We start from the raw sequence: 13349 nt of genomic DNA, 5'->3' as shown, positions 1-13349 counted from the left end.
TTTTTGTCCAGCCAAATCTAATGTTCGTTGACAAACCAGTAATCTACTAATCAACTGGCAATAACAAAAGCTGACGATGACTAATGAAAGAAGGCTGATTATGCTTGAATTGGTTTTTTTAATTGCATGTAAGGTCTGGCAGTTGAAGATGGACCTGCTGGATTTTTCTGAGGAGGAAATTCAGGAGCAACTCTCAGCACTAGGTTACACCAATATACCTAAACACCGATTACGAGAATTCAAAAGAGGCAAGTTATGTAATTCAATCGTAGCTCTTTTCATGACTGATTTCTGAAAGCTGGCTAACGTAATTGTTTCACATTTTCCTTCCAAGACCTCGATGTGCTTATTAGACTCGAAAAATCGAAGAGTCAATCCTCAAGTGAATGGAATTCCCCGAAGTCTCAAGAGGGTGCCAGCAAAAGTCCATCTGCGTTCATGAAGGAAAAAAGTTGGTATCCTTTGATTTTATCAATTTGGTAAATAAATTGAGAAGTATTTCGTCGATTTGTGGTGACATTCAGTTCAGATTGGTTTAGACGAGCATGTTTTGTAAAAACAGCAGATTTACAGCTCCTTGTTTGTCATGACTATGAATGTGTTTTACTTTTCTTCCTAGTACAACTAAATGTTGCTGCTCCAAACCTCAGTTATGCTTTCACTCAAGCTGGCCCAGAAAGACCCCAGAGACAGGTATTGTGTAACTATACATTCTGCTTATGGTTACTGTATTCTTTCAAGCAAGCTTACATCACAGACCACTCAAAACTCCTGGGTTGTATGTCAAGTTGTCAACTGATTACATTGTGACCACCAGCCAAGTTCTAAAGCAGGGCTGTAAACGTAAGTTGGACCGTTTTGGACTGAAAGATAAATTACAGATTGACCGATGAGTTTTGGTTGATTTGACCATCAGTTAAAGGAGAATTCCAGTGTGATATTGACCTAAAGTGTGTTGAAACATGATACCGAGAGTGAACGTATGTCTCATAGCCCATCTCGGCTTGTCCCCTGCACTCCAAAATCTGGCGCTAGTTAAGCCAATGCTACCAACAGCTTTTTCAATGGTGGTGCTTCAGCATCGGGCTAGCCATGCAAATGAATCACTGTTTTACACCATTTACGAGGCTCAATGTATCTCCACACTTCATTGGTAGACTTCCGAGGGCCCTGACATTTAAAACGAGACATTGAGAACTTTGAAAAAGCACTGGTAGTTTACTTACAAGATGATTTATGCAGACAGTATCTTCACGAAGTTTAGCGTTTGCAGCCATCTTGAATTTAGTCACGATAAGTCGAGCGACAAGTAAGAATGGTAAAACAACAACAACAGGTATGATAAGGGATCAAATTCCAAAAATAATTCAGTGGAAATGCATGGATTCCAGTTTCTTCCAGTAGCAGCAACTGGAATCCATGCATTTCCACTGAATTATTTTTGGAATCTGATCCATTATCATACCTGTTCATTCTTACTCGTCCCTCGACTTATCCTGACTAAATTCTAGATGGCTGCAAACGCTAAACTTCATGAAGATACTGTCTGTATAAATCGTCTTATAAGTAAACTACCAGTGCTTTTTCAAAGTTCTCAATGTCTCGTTTTAAATGTCAGGGCCCTTGGAAGTCTACCAATGAAGTGTGGAGATACATTGAGCCTCGTAAATGGTGTAAAACAGTGATTTATTTGCATGGCTAGCCCGATGCCGAAGCACCACCATTGAAAAAGCTGTTGGTAGCATCGGCTAACTAGCGCCAGATTTTGGAGTGCAGGGGACAAGCCGAGATGGGCTATGAGACATACGTTCACACTCGGTATCATGTTTCAACACACTTTAGGTCAATATCACACCGGAATTCTCCTTTAACTTTGAAACGGGCACCTTACTTTGAATAGACAATATCAATATTTAGGAGTGATTAACGTCAAAACATCTAGACTGGAGTAACCTCCGATATGTTTAGTGTTCTAAAGACGTCAAATAGCTTGTTATAGTTACCAAAAAGATAGCCAAGGTGCCAGAAGTGAACACATGTGGATAGCTATACAACTGTCCTTTCATAATGGCGATGCAGCTTTTGTTTGCACTACCAACAGAATGCTGTACCTGTTACTGTGCACAAATGCCCGTATGTTTGTGAATCCCCTTATATCAGAGTAGTTTCAAAGCTGGCATACATTTTGTACTTTTAAAGTAGGGCTGTGCACTACTTCAACTTCAAATCAATATCACAATTTAGATTTTTAATTTTAATTAGTCAGCCCTGTTTGAAAGGAAATCATTAAAATGTGAAATGACTTTGAAATTGTTTAGCAACTTTTAATTAAGCGATTAATTCACCGGATCTCTGTTTATTCTTCTCCTGGTAAGATCCTAACATCCACATTTAGTGAAGGACACCATGGCTCTGGTGTACGAAGGGAATACTTTGATTCCTACACTCAGCACACTGTGATGCCCAAGTTCCCCCGGCCAGCCACTGCTCCCAGTAGGCAGAACCAAGAGGTGGAACCAGAGCAAATCTCTTATTCAGACACCAGCCCTGACACTAGGACCCGTGGAAAACCGTCCATCAAAAGAAAGGTCCTCAGGTATGGCAGTGGCTTGAAAAGACGTTGTTTAAGTCTGAAAATGAAATAAGAATGTCATCTTAACTAATACGTTCGCTATCTCTAACAAAGTCTTTTCTCCACAGAAAAACTAGGGGCCAGCCACATGTCTGTGATGAATCAACTCAGAGTGAAGATTCAGGTAAAAAAACATTAAGCTGCACTGAAATACAGTTAGAAAAACAAAACATACATTACCTGACAGTATCCAACATTTTTTAGGATATTACAAGGGGAATGAGTGACAGGTTGTGAGAAACAAGCATTAGCTATTGTTATTAAATTCTTATCATTGCCTAGCCCATGATTTGAGAACATGATGGAGCCTTTCATGGTAATTATTTTTCTGGCCACTTCCATGTTCTGCCACAGTGTGGCGCCCTGGGTCTACCAAAATCCCTCACACACAGGTCAAATAATCCTCTTAAACTCCACACTTCCTCCTCTAACTAATCTGCCTCAGTAGGGCCAACAGTATTCTCCACTTCGTTGAGGTGCCTGGAAGCTGTTTATGCCTCGAAATGTACAAGACATTTGATAAGCACTGGGACAGCGAGAGTGAGGAACACAACAACTCGTCCGGCGACTCCTTCTGGTCCGACCACGAGAGTGAGGTAGAGGAGGAGAGCGACGAAGAGCTGCGAGAGTGTTACGTGCGTGAGGAGGAATCAGGTGGAACACATCAGGACAAATCGGACCAATTAGCAGAGAACGCAAAGGCTGGAGAACACGATGACCAGGGCAGGCCACAGAGCAAAGGGTGGCCTAGCCCTGAACACGAGACGCATGCGGGTGAACGGAGGGGTGACGAGGCTCAGACGAAATGTGACGGGGAAAAGCCGCTTCAAGAGGAAGATCAAAGCAAGTGCACTGGTAGTGTGAAAGAGGATTATGAAAAGGACTGGAGCAACGACAGCGAGAAAGAACAGGATACAGCAGACACCCACGGCCATAACGGAGAAGAAACCCCACCACAAGAGACTGCTGATGAAGACGTGGAGCCTGAGGGCAATGCACAGGCAAAAAAGTACTGGTATGGGAATGAGGACATGGGGAACGACTTGGAAGAGCACAATGAAAAAGATGGAGAACAAGACTACCCTATGAGTGCTGGCAGCCCCACAAGTGTGATCACATCTGGGTATGGCACCTACAGGCCCGACTCTCCCAGGGACAACCCTGAGGGGGGGGGTTACCATGACGACCGCACCCTGAGCGACCCCGAGGATGACCGTGAATCCCAGTTTGATGCTCAATATTATGTGGACAATTACAACTTGTCCATTAATGATCATGAATATTCGCTTACTGATGACAAGCCAAACGGCCCACACCGTCCTGAGCTTTGTAACAGCCACGCTGATGATGACCTTAAATGTGTGGGCTTGTATGTGGCCAATGAGGGCCTGGCTACACAGTGTGATGTAGATGAGTCTAAAGAGGTAGATGAAGCTGTTGGAGGGGAGTCACAATACAGAGATGGTGAAGTTTATGAGTTGAAAGAGCAGTGCCCAGGGGGATATCACACCGCATCAGAAGTAAGGAATGTTCCAGAACTTAATGAAAATGACTTCAGCTCACTCTGTGAAAGTCATGAGCATCCCTTTAATTTGAGGAGCAACAAATACTACCAAAAGGGAACAGTGGATGTAAAGCTCAATGACCACAAGAAGACAGGACAAAAGAAACGTGAGCGTTCTTGATAGCCTAAATTCGATCTTCAGCTCTCATAAATTTCAATGACTGAAATGCCAACACAGGCCAGGACAGTTTATCAAATGCTGTGAGCATTTTTTACTGAGGGTCATGTTTAACTGGCTGTGATTGTTCTGTTTCAGGGGGCGTCAGTGGCCTGGAGCAATGTCTCGACAGATTACAAATGTCTGGAACACACAGACACCCGGACTCAGAGTTAGAAAGCGAAGAGATGGACAGTGGGAGTTCTGTAGGAGAACTGCCCAGTGCCTTTCAGGCCTATCTCAAAGGCATGGTGAGTATAACAGCATTCATCCCATTGACTGCTGTGTAGAGTACATGGCATTGCGAGTATTCACAGGCTGACATAACATCCACTTTTTTGGCAACACGCACGGTTCAGCTGTATGTGTTTTATGACCTTAAATTGATTGATTGATTGATTGAATTAATGTTGATTTCTTGTTTTATTTATTATGGATTTACAGGCTATAAGTCAGACACCTTTTCTTGACCCACGTAGTGCACATTTCTACTTCAAACCTAACTTTGATTCTTCTGTTTCATCCAGGTTAGATCACAAAGTGAGAATGACATTCGACCCCGTCCAAAATCATGTAAGTGCTTTTCTTCAGTCATATTTCATTTGCATGAAAAGGGCCACACAAAATGACCAACGCATGCAAAATGTCTCATTGGATTTCTCTCACAGTTATCAGACCGTTAATGGATCACCCTCACACTAGGAACCTGAAGAAAACTGATCCTGTGACAAAGTAGGATGGGCTGTTAAGCATCATCTTTTTTCCTTCAAAAATAAAAGGTTCTTGAGTGCTGAATGGTGTGGTAACTCTGCCATTACTTCCCCAGGTACTTCCAGTACAAGCAAGAGTGGGACGCATTCAAAGCACCTGGTGAAAAGGACCGCAGAGCACTACAGTGGGCCATCAGGGTATGAAATGGTTTGGATAGTAATGCATCATTTTTTTATTTTTTTTTTGTCAAAAATATTGAATATACATAAAGAATAATGTAATTTTGTCATCCTCTTGTCCACAGGAACAACTTATGTACCAGCCTCCTCCTGTAAGTTTCTCGGCTTGCGCTGTTTATATTTCCTTGGGGAGTTGGGAAGTGTTCTTTTCAAATATTTGAAGATGTTATTTTATAGGCAGCTTTTACATTTGGATTTTCACCATAATCTGTGGTGATGTAAAGGGCTTAAAGTCAAACCAGATGTTAACACTGCAAAGGTTGAATTTGAAATTAAATTGAAATGAATACTATTGAGTCATGTAAACACTGTGCTCTAACATAATGGCATGTTTCAAAGACCAAATGTATTGGTTGTAAATTCAGATACGGTATATTATGTGGGCACGTATACAACGGTCAGGTTTGGTAAATAAAGGGTATGACCTGACTAGTTCCATCTTCTCTCTCAGCCTCGACCTCAGAAAGTACTCGTCCCCAACACATATGTAGTTCCAACTGACAAGAAGAGATCTGCCCTCCGATGGGAGATTCGCCACGATTTAGCCAATGGGATCATCCCAACCAAAATGGCCTTCCCATGACCAAGATCCACCTTCATGAAATGCCTTCAGTTTTTTTAACCCATTGATATTGTTGATGCATCTTTTGTTATTTATTTGTGACCGATTGAGTGTTTTGGAATGAGACCCTTGAATCACGGATTTTTATTAAATAAACACTTTTAATTAAACCTTATTGCAACCTTATTGACATTTATGGCAGATCTGAGTAAGGGAGTTTGAAGGGATATATTGGTGAGTAACGTGTGTCATGCCAAAGGAGCTTCTTTTCTAAAAACTTCACCGCTTCCAGAGTGAGGACCAAGGTTTCATGTTTCAGCATGCTATGGACATTTAGACCTGTAAAAGGCAAGATTTGAAAAATGGTTTCATCAGAGGTTTCACAAAATCATCAACGTGTAATTTGGCACTGACAAAGAACTGTTCCATGTAAACTGAAAAGGTGAATTTTTTTTATAGACATAAAGGCCTTTACTAGTAGAATATTGAATAGGGGCTGTACTAAAATATTGTATTGAGTTGCATCAACATGAGTGACTATTGTGATCATATTGCCAGGACTTAAAGTAAGGGGTAAGTCTTGGTGGTTAGCAGCAGTGTACATGTTTTAAAGTGATTTAAAAGATGTAGTGTAAATGTTTTAAAGTGATTAAATGATATCTAGCCCTTCTAAGCAATGAAAGGAATGTGTTCTATACATAGTTCTGTCTGGGTGTTCACATGCCTAGCCTGCATACTATTTGGTATTTAAATATAGTCCTACAATACTTAAGGTGTGTCAGTGTGTGGTTAGTGATGGTGTGTGGTTATGATTCACAGTAAAGTGAGGGAAGGGAATGGAAATTACTACACACAGATTCACTTGACTGCTAAACTGACACATCCCAGTTTCAATGTACCGGTTACCCAGCAACACTGATCAATCTATCTTACCTATTGCTGGAATAATATTGATCTTTTTGAGGTTTGCTGTAGCCTGCAAGATGTTCTCTGGCAATTCCTCACCTCTGTAGAACAGTAAATCAGTTAATTCTTAATTCCTCACAGCTTTTACATTTTACATAACCAAGAATGATGACCCAGAGTGGATACTCACACGTCTACAATTAAGACAGAATCGCCCCAGTGTCTGTGTGCTACGAGATCCATGATGTATTGAGAGTCAGGAGTCGGAATCTCTAGACTGTCAACAACTCTGAGGTAATCCTGAGAACAGAGGCAGTAACCGTCATAATATGTTCATCTGAATGAATCAGTAGGCGAACACCAAATGTAAGCTTGTACCTGTGTGAATTTAGAGCTGAGAGCGATTTTTAGTCCTTGCACACGGACTTTCATGGGCAACATGTAGTAGTAGCTTGTGGGTCCCCTTGGTCCGTGTATTACACCACCTACAAGGACAGACATAGGACATTTGAATTGTATTGTTTTTTTATGCGTGACAGACAGTAGACAAGAAAGGGATTCACAAAACCAAACAATTCTAAAAGCAGTCCAGTAATACAGTTTTTCCAACTCTAGAAGTCGTCATTATGCAACAAAACATAATGGTCATACAAAAATTTTTATGTGTCTCAGCAGCCACAAACAAGATTTCAATAGAGTTTCAATATATAAACGAGAGTGATTGTTATTGTAGCACGTAAAATACATATAATGTGTTTAAAAGGATATAATCCATATTTAAACACACTAGAGACAGCCACACAGATTTCACCAAATGTTGAAGACAGCACACAGGTGGATCACTCGTGATGCATATTTGTTTCGTAAGAATTGTAAAGCACTAAGAGAAACAGGGATGCATAGACTTAAACCATGTAGCAAAGTGTGTAGCATGCAGGTGAAACTAAGTCACTTCCTTTTAGTGATTAAGCATTATGTATTGACTGATGCAGTAGTAATTCCTAGCTAAGGTCTCCTCTGCACTGTAGTTTGAATGTTATTCTCTTGCTACAAGTCGCTTTGGATAAACATTTGCTAAATGAACAAATATAATGTAAATGTAATTATCAAGTCTCAACCCATTTGAATTGAAGAAAATTAACCTTCCAATTTCTTAATTTACTTGGACTGACATAAAAAAAATCACTTCTTGCCTCACTTTGACTTATTGTGCTTATATATATATCTCAAAAATGAGAATGATATTTAATTTTTGATAGAATATTTAATTTGTGTTGTCCTACACAGGCTCCTCACACAAAACAGTTTCAGATCTGAAATGAAGAGCCTCATACCTCCTCTCCAGATAGGTGATCTGATGCTGCCGTGACGAGCGCGCCCACTACCCTTTTGGTTCCATGGTTTCCGACCTCCACCACGAACCTCACTTCTAACCTTGGTTTTGGCATGGCTCTGGGAACAAGTAATCGTGTCTCCATCAATACACTGGAAGCACTGCAGACTTTTCTTCTTACATTATGAGTACAACTATATTTGATGCAATTGCTTGTCTGGCTACAGCAAGACAGCTACAGAGTAGAAAATCCACTTACAACTCTTTTGAAGTTTTTTTGCCAGATCTCAACTTCGTGGAGGATGTCGATCCTAATCCCAAAGGACAAAAGGTGTGTTAGACTTCAATTACAAGGGTGCCTCTACAATTCACAAACACATACAAAACCTACCTGGCCTGAACAGCAAACACGTCTGGGTGGAGGTCCACAAGACCTAAAGGTTTAAAATCACGACTTGCTAATGACTCCACCCAAGTTTGTTTGGAGGCGAGGTGTGCAGGAATGTCCTCTGCACACCTGTGCAACACAGGGAGGTCCTCGTTTAGCGGCAGTGCACGTTCTGAAAATAGTTATAAAATGACATACATGTCACACAACAGCTACCATCAAACAAAATGCCTGGTGAATATGTCCATACGAAATACCAAGTTACTTACTGGCGCGGGGAACGTCAACGAGATTTGAAGGGATTCGTAGATTGGATGGCAGTGCACTTTCCGTTCCAACCGATGACATAAACTGATGTTACAATGAAAACGGTTAGTAAGTATCATAAGAGAATATCGTTAGTATCATTAATTGTCTAATGTTACATCATAACGTAAATATACAAAATAATATGTAGCCTATGTGGCAATGAGTATTATTCAAGCACGGTAGAAACACATGCTAACTAGCATGGCGAGTTTACATTCTCCACGGCTAATTTTACAGTCTGCATAATAACACCAGGCTTTTTGTCTTACCCGATGGCCTACGTTTCTGACACATTTTCCAAGAGTTATGCGTAACATGATTGATTACTTTATATATTAATTCCCGATATATTTTCCCCAGAGTCTAACCAAACAACGACATAGCATCACATTTTCATTTCTGTTTCAGAAGGTCGTAGACTGTCGCTTGAACATTACGTAGAATGAACCAGCGTCGTCTGCCCCCTGTCGTTGTGGATGTAGCGTAGGTCATCCCACTGAAGTACACAAGTTCTTGGGCCATCCACGCTCAAACAATCCTCCATATTCACTTAGACATTTTCATATTCATGTAGATGTTTGTGTCTCTATCAAAATGACGATACCCCATCATATTAATTCCCAATATCATGCCAACTCAGATGCTATCCACATTTCAATACTGAATTTGAAATATTTTGGTTATTACTGAATGTGCTATAGGCCAACAATTTACAGAGCACAGTGCACACCGTCATCTATGTTCATGCTATACACCAGGTGTGATCTCTCTATGAGTGGGTTTGCTCTGCAATTTGAACACAGTGAGATAAGTGACCCATATGGTTTGGACAGTGGTTCACAGGTTAAAAGCGATAACTTTTATCTGTATATGCCATCATCACCCAGGGTTGCTATGAGTTTAAGCGATTCTTCCATTTTCTTTCAATTCCACATGTAAGCAATGTCAGGTGCATATTTTCAATAAAGAACATGTTATGTGATGCTGACTTTCTCCTTACTTCATGCGTGCCTTAAGTAGGCTATCCAAGCTGCCTGGGGGATAACATGCAAACATTTAAAGGTGCCATGTGTAATGTCCGGCAAAAAGTCAATTCATACTCCACATTACATAAAAGATGGGGGCAGTATACCTCCAGAAAGTGAGTTGGTCTACCCAAGAGTAACAACCGAGACACGTGTATTGCAGTTTGGCTGGCGATTATGTTGCCCGCATACCGCCTCCCATGGCCGAAACTGGTATTATGACACCTGTCGGGCTGTGGCTAGTAATTTAGCATGCTAATGCAGGTTGATATCTCTGCAGCACTATACCTTGTCATTTTTTTTAATGACATCATCGCCCTTATTTCTTCTCATTCTTTTGATGCGTGTAGCTCATTTTTTGGATATTTTTACCTCAATTCTTACACATGGCACCTTTAAGTGTGACTTTTTATGATTTTTTTTTATAAGTTGTAGAAGAATACTCCTCATATTAATACTAAAACCCCTCCCCTGCCGAGCAGACCATGCACAACGTTTTAGGCATGTAGCAGTATTCCTGGTTTCCATACTGACTACTTTTTTCACTTTGTGAAGAGAGTTTGGCCTCATAATTTGGAAACATTTCCAACTCTAGCATTGTAACGGGCGTAGACTTTGCATTTGTGTAACGGGCGTAGACTTTGCGTTTGTGTAACGAGCGTAGACTTTGCATTTGTGTAATGTCATGTGGAACACAATGGGCACTAAAACTGGAACCAATTATTTTTGTGGATCCTTGTGACATGCAGTACGTCACAGAGGCCCGCCTCCACCACTTGAAAAAAAAAAAAATGGCCACAAACTAAATAAAAATTCTGAAATACAAAGAGTTGAGATATTAAAGGCATCCTATGCACATCTTTCACCTAAATATAAAAATAAAACAGCTTTCAAGTCATTTTGATGGTAAACTAAGGTGTAATAGGAGACTCACACACCTTCTGCAGCCATAGCCTAGTCATCAACGGAGAACCAGCCTTTGCAACGTGCCTTCCCCTGACCCGGAGAATCATAAATTGCTTTATGACAATTGTGCAATAGCCTACTATTTGTATGAAATTCTGTACAATTCTTCTCAGTCCACATGACTCTTTGGCGATATCTTTGCCGATTTGTAAACAAATCCACATGTACCATGTCCAGGGGGGAGCCCAGTAGCTAAACAAAATTAAACTGTATTGGATATACCTTTAAGCCAATGTTTTGAGAAACAGGTGCATCTAAAGAAAAGAGGTACTTCAAAAAGTGAAACTTTCATATAATTAAGCTTTGTCAGGCCACATATAAAGTGACATATTTCAAGGCTTTTTTGCTTTCATCTTGTTGATTATGGTTTAAAAACATCCAGTATCTCAAAATATTATAACAAAGAATTAATAATGCAATGTTGACCTGAGAAGAGCTCTAATCAGCTAATTAAGTCTAAACTCCGACAATGGTTTCCTGAGCCTTTAACCTCTCAGTCTGTGCAGGGCAATGGACTTATACCACAATATTCTAATTTCCTGAGATGCAGGAAATTTGTATTTAGTTTGTGGCAGAATTTTTCCCCCAAGTGACAAGACTTCCATATTTCTGTACTCCATATATTTAGGATGTGCAGTCTATTTAATCTAGAATTGGACTCAAATCTGCATAACTTTCCATGAAGATTTCAGGTGCTTATAAGTCTACATGACATTGGAAACAAAAATGGAAGAGCCTTAGTGCATATCTGAGTTGGTGTGATCTGGTCTTGCAGATGAACATGGCTCCACAACTCTATGTCCGGTTACAGACTATCCAGAGTGCGGAAAGATGTTTCCATATGTTGACTCAAATAAAGAAAGAAAATCAGGGAACCTCCTAAATCTTAATAGCCTCTACTACCTATCACCTAATGATTAAGTGAAGACATGGTGCATACCATTACTGTCCCACATCCTCTAAATCTCTCAAGCTCAACTCTCAGTGTTATCACTGCACTTGTATCTATATGTGAGGTCAACATGTAACCTAGCAACTCTGATATGAACACCAGTGTTATTGTCTCTGGGCTAAGTTATAGTAAAAACATCAAAACGATGACACATGTGCAGCTAAAAAACAAACAGATTATACATCGGTCTACTCCAACGCCCATTAAATCAATGCAGAAAAAAAGAACTAAGGAAAAATATCTTAATTATTAGAAGGGCTCTGACCTCATCAAGAATATTTGCGTCCAAACGGATCCATCTCAACACGACTCAACACGTTACTTCATACCCCAGGCCTATAGGTGGCACTGTTTCTTTACAGAAATTGACCAAAGTTTGTGCTTTACAAACAGACAGAATAGGCTATGACAAAATGGCTAGTGCAAGGAAATCAGAATTGTTTGTGTGGACTGATGGTGAACTGTCAACTGTAGTCAACTGTAAAACTAATAAACTTTATTTTACGGTTTGTGAAGGATGCAGTCCCGTCCTTTATTTGGCTAACGCAGGTGGGCCTACTAATCATTACTTTCCGTGATAGTCTGTGATTCACATTAGTTTTGGCTATCACCGCAATTAGGCTACTAAACGCAAGGCTTACCCAAGTTCTAGGATATTCTGTCGCCACATTTATAATATTGCTATAAAACCTTCGTTAGTAACAGTCAATACGTTTGCCTGCATCAAATCAAATCGCGCATTTGCATTCAGTGTGCTACCATCGGCTTAACGTGAGTTCTAAGCGTCTTTGTATGCTTATATCTGATTTCACTCGACTGTGAATGCATGTATATATGTTGTAAGACATGTAAAATAAATGAATGACACTGGCACTACGCACAAATTAATGTAGCCTAAACTTACACCGCACTTTCCTAATAACTCAAGTTCTCTCGCGTCACTGACAGTAGCTAGAATGCATTAAAAAACACCGGGGAAAAACAGTGTTCAGTCAAGTCAAGTCAAGTCAACTTTATTTCTATAGCACATTTAAAAACAACTATGTTGAACCAAAGTGCTTACAAACAAACATAAAACAATGACAATGGTACAACAACAATATAACATGGGGGGAATAATTGAAATAATACACAAATTGGTCAAAAATAAAATAAAGAGTGTGTGTGTGTGTGTGTGTGTGTGTGTGTGGGGGGGGGGGGGGGGGGGGGGGTATTAAGGTAGATTAAAAGCTTGGGAGAAAATGAAAGTCTTTAAGTTAGACTTAAAGCAGTCAATGGTTGGAGAGGACTTAATATGTACAGGTAGGCTATTCCAGAGTTGGGGGGCAACAACAGAGAAGGCTCTATCACCCTTAGTCTTAAGGCGTGTTTTGGGGATATAGAGAAGATTCTGAGATAAAGACCTAAGTGATCTTGGAGTGCTGTAAGGAATTAGTAGGTCACCTATGTAACTAGGTGCCAAACCACTGAGGGCTTTGAAGACAAAAAGTAAAATTTTAAACTTAACTCACAGGTAACCAGTGCAGCTTAGCCAACACAGGAGTTATATGCTCACGTTTCTTAGAGCCACTTAATAATCTAGCTGCTGCATTTTGAACTAGCTGA

At 40.3% G+C, this 13349-nt stretch overlaps 2 protein-coding genes across 3 annotated transcripts; one reads left to right on the top strand and one right to left on the bottom strand.

Annotated features, from left to right (window-relative positions):
• The first annotated feature begins 141 nt into the window (after positions 1-141).
• hyls1 (HYLS1 centriolar and ciliogenesis associated) lies at positions 142-6035 on the top strand. 2 transcript variants are annotated; one of them, XM_042103857.1, is made up of 11 exons: positions 142-248; positions 335-451; positions 620-693; positions 2376-2596; positions 2701-2756; positions 4453-4604; positions 4881-4926; positions 5022-5085; positions 5180-5261; positions 5369-5395; positions 5755-6035. In XM_042103857.1, exons 1-11 carry the CDS (start codon positions 149-151, stop codon positions 5884-5886), a joined length of 1071 nt encoding a protein of 356 aa, XP_041959791.1. In that variant the 5' UTR covers positions 142-148; the 3' UTR covers positions 5887-6035. The 2 variants fall into 2 exon arrangements, with proteins under 2 accessions (XP_041959791.1, XP_041959790.1); XM_042103856.1 differs by lacking the exons at positions 142-248; positions 335-451; positions 620-693; positions 2376-2596; positions 2701-2756 and adding an exon at positions 2763-4303.
• mrpl4 (mitochondrial ribosomal protein L4) lies at positions 6007-9257 on the bottom strand. The gene is made up of 9 exons (XM_042103920.1): positions 9071-9257; positions 8762-8843; positions 8496-8664; positions 8364-8415; positions 8106-8223; positions 7150-7256; positions 6962-7071; positions 6799-6872; positions 6007-6204 (listed from the first exon to the last, which is right to left on the bottom strand). The coding sequence occupies exons 1-9, from the start codon at positions 9116-9118 to the stop codon at positions 6059-6061; spliced, it is 906 nt and encodes a 301-aa protein (XP_041959854.1). The 5' UTR covers positions 9119-9257; the 3' UTR covers positions 6007-6058.
• Positions 9258-13349: the final 4092 nt, after the last annotated feature.

Source organism: Alosa sapidissima, chromosome 9, assembly GCF_018492685.1.
Source record: "Alosa sapidissima isolate fAloSap1 chromosome 9, fAloSap1.pri, whole genome shotgun sequence".
Taxonomy (NCBI): Eukaryota; Metazoa; Chordata; class Actinopteri; order Clupeiformes; family Clupeidae; genus Alosa; species Alosa sapidissima.
This window is presented reverse-complemented; position numbering and strand designations above follow the sequence as displayed.

What these genes read in the sequence shown, in the direction of transcription:
- hyls1 (XM_042103856.1), top strand. Translation starts at nt 3,136, where the DNA reads ATGTACAAGACATTTGATAAGCACTGGGACAGCGAGAGTGAGGAACAC. An exon ending in AGGCCTATCTCAAAGGCATG is followed by an intron (nt 4,605 to 4,880) that starts GTGAGTATAACA and finishes TGTTTCATCCAG; the next exon opens with GTTAGATCACAAAGTGAGAA. An exon ending in CACTACAGTGGGCCATCAGG is followed by an intron (nt 5,262 to 5,368) that starts GTATGAAATGGT and finishes TCTTGTCCACAG; the next exon opens with GAACAACTTATGTACCAGCC.
- mrpl4 (XM_042103920.1), bottom strand. Translation starts at nt 9,118, where the DNA reads ATGTTACGCATAACTCTTGGAAAATGTGTCAGAAACGTAGGCCATCGG. An exon ending in TCAGAAACGTAGGCCATCGG is followed by an intron (nt 8,844 to 9,070) that starts GTAAGACAAAAA and finishes TTGTAACATCAG; the next exon opens with TTTATGTCATCGGTTGGAAC. An exon ending in AAAAAAACTTCAAAAGAGTT is followed by an intron (nt 8,224 to 8,363) that starts GTAAGTGGATTT and finishes ACTTGTTCCCAG; the next exon opens with AGCCATGCCAAAACCAAGGT.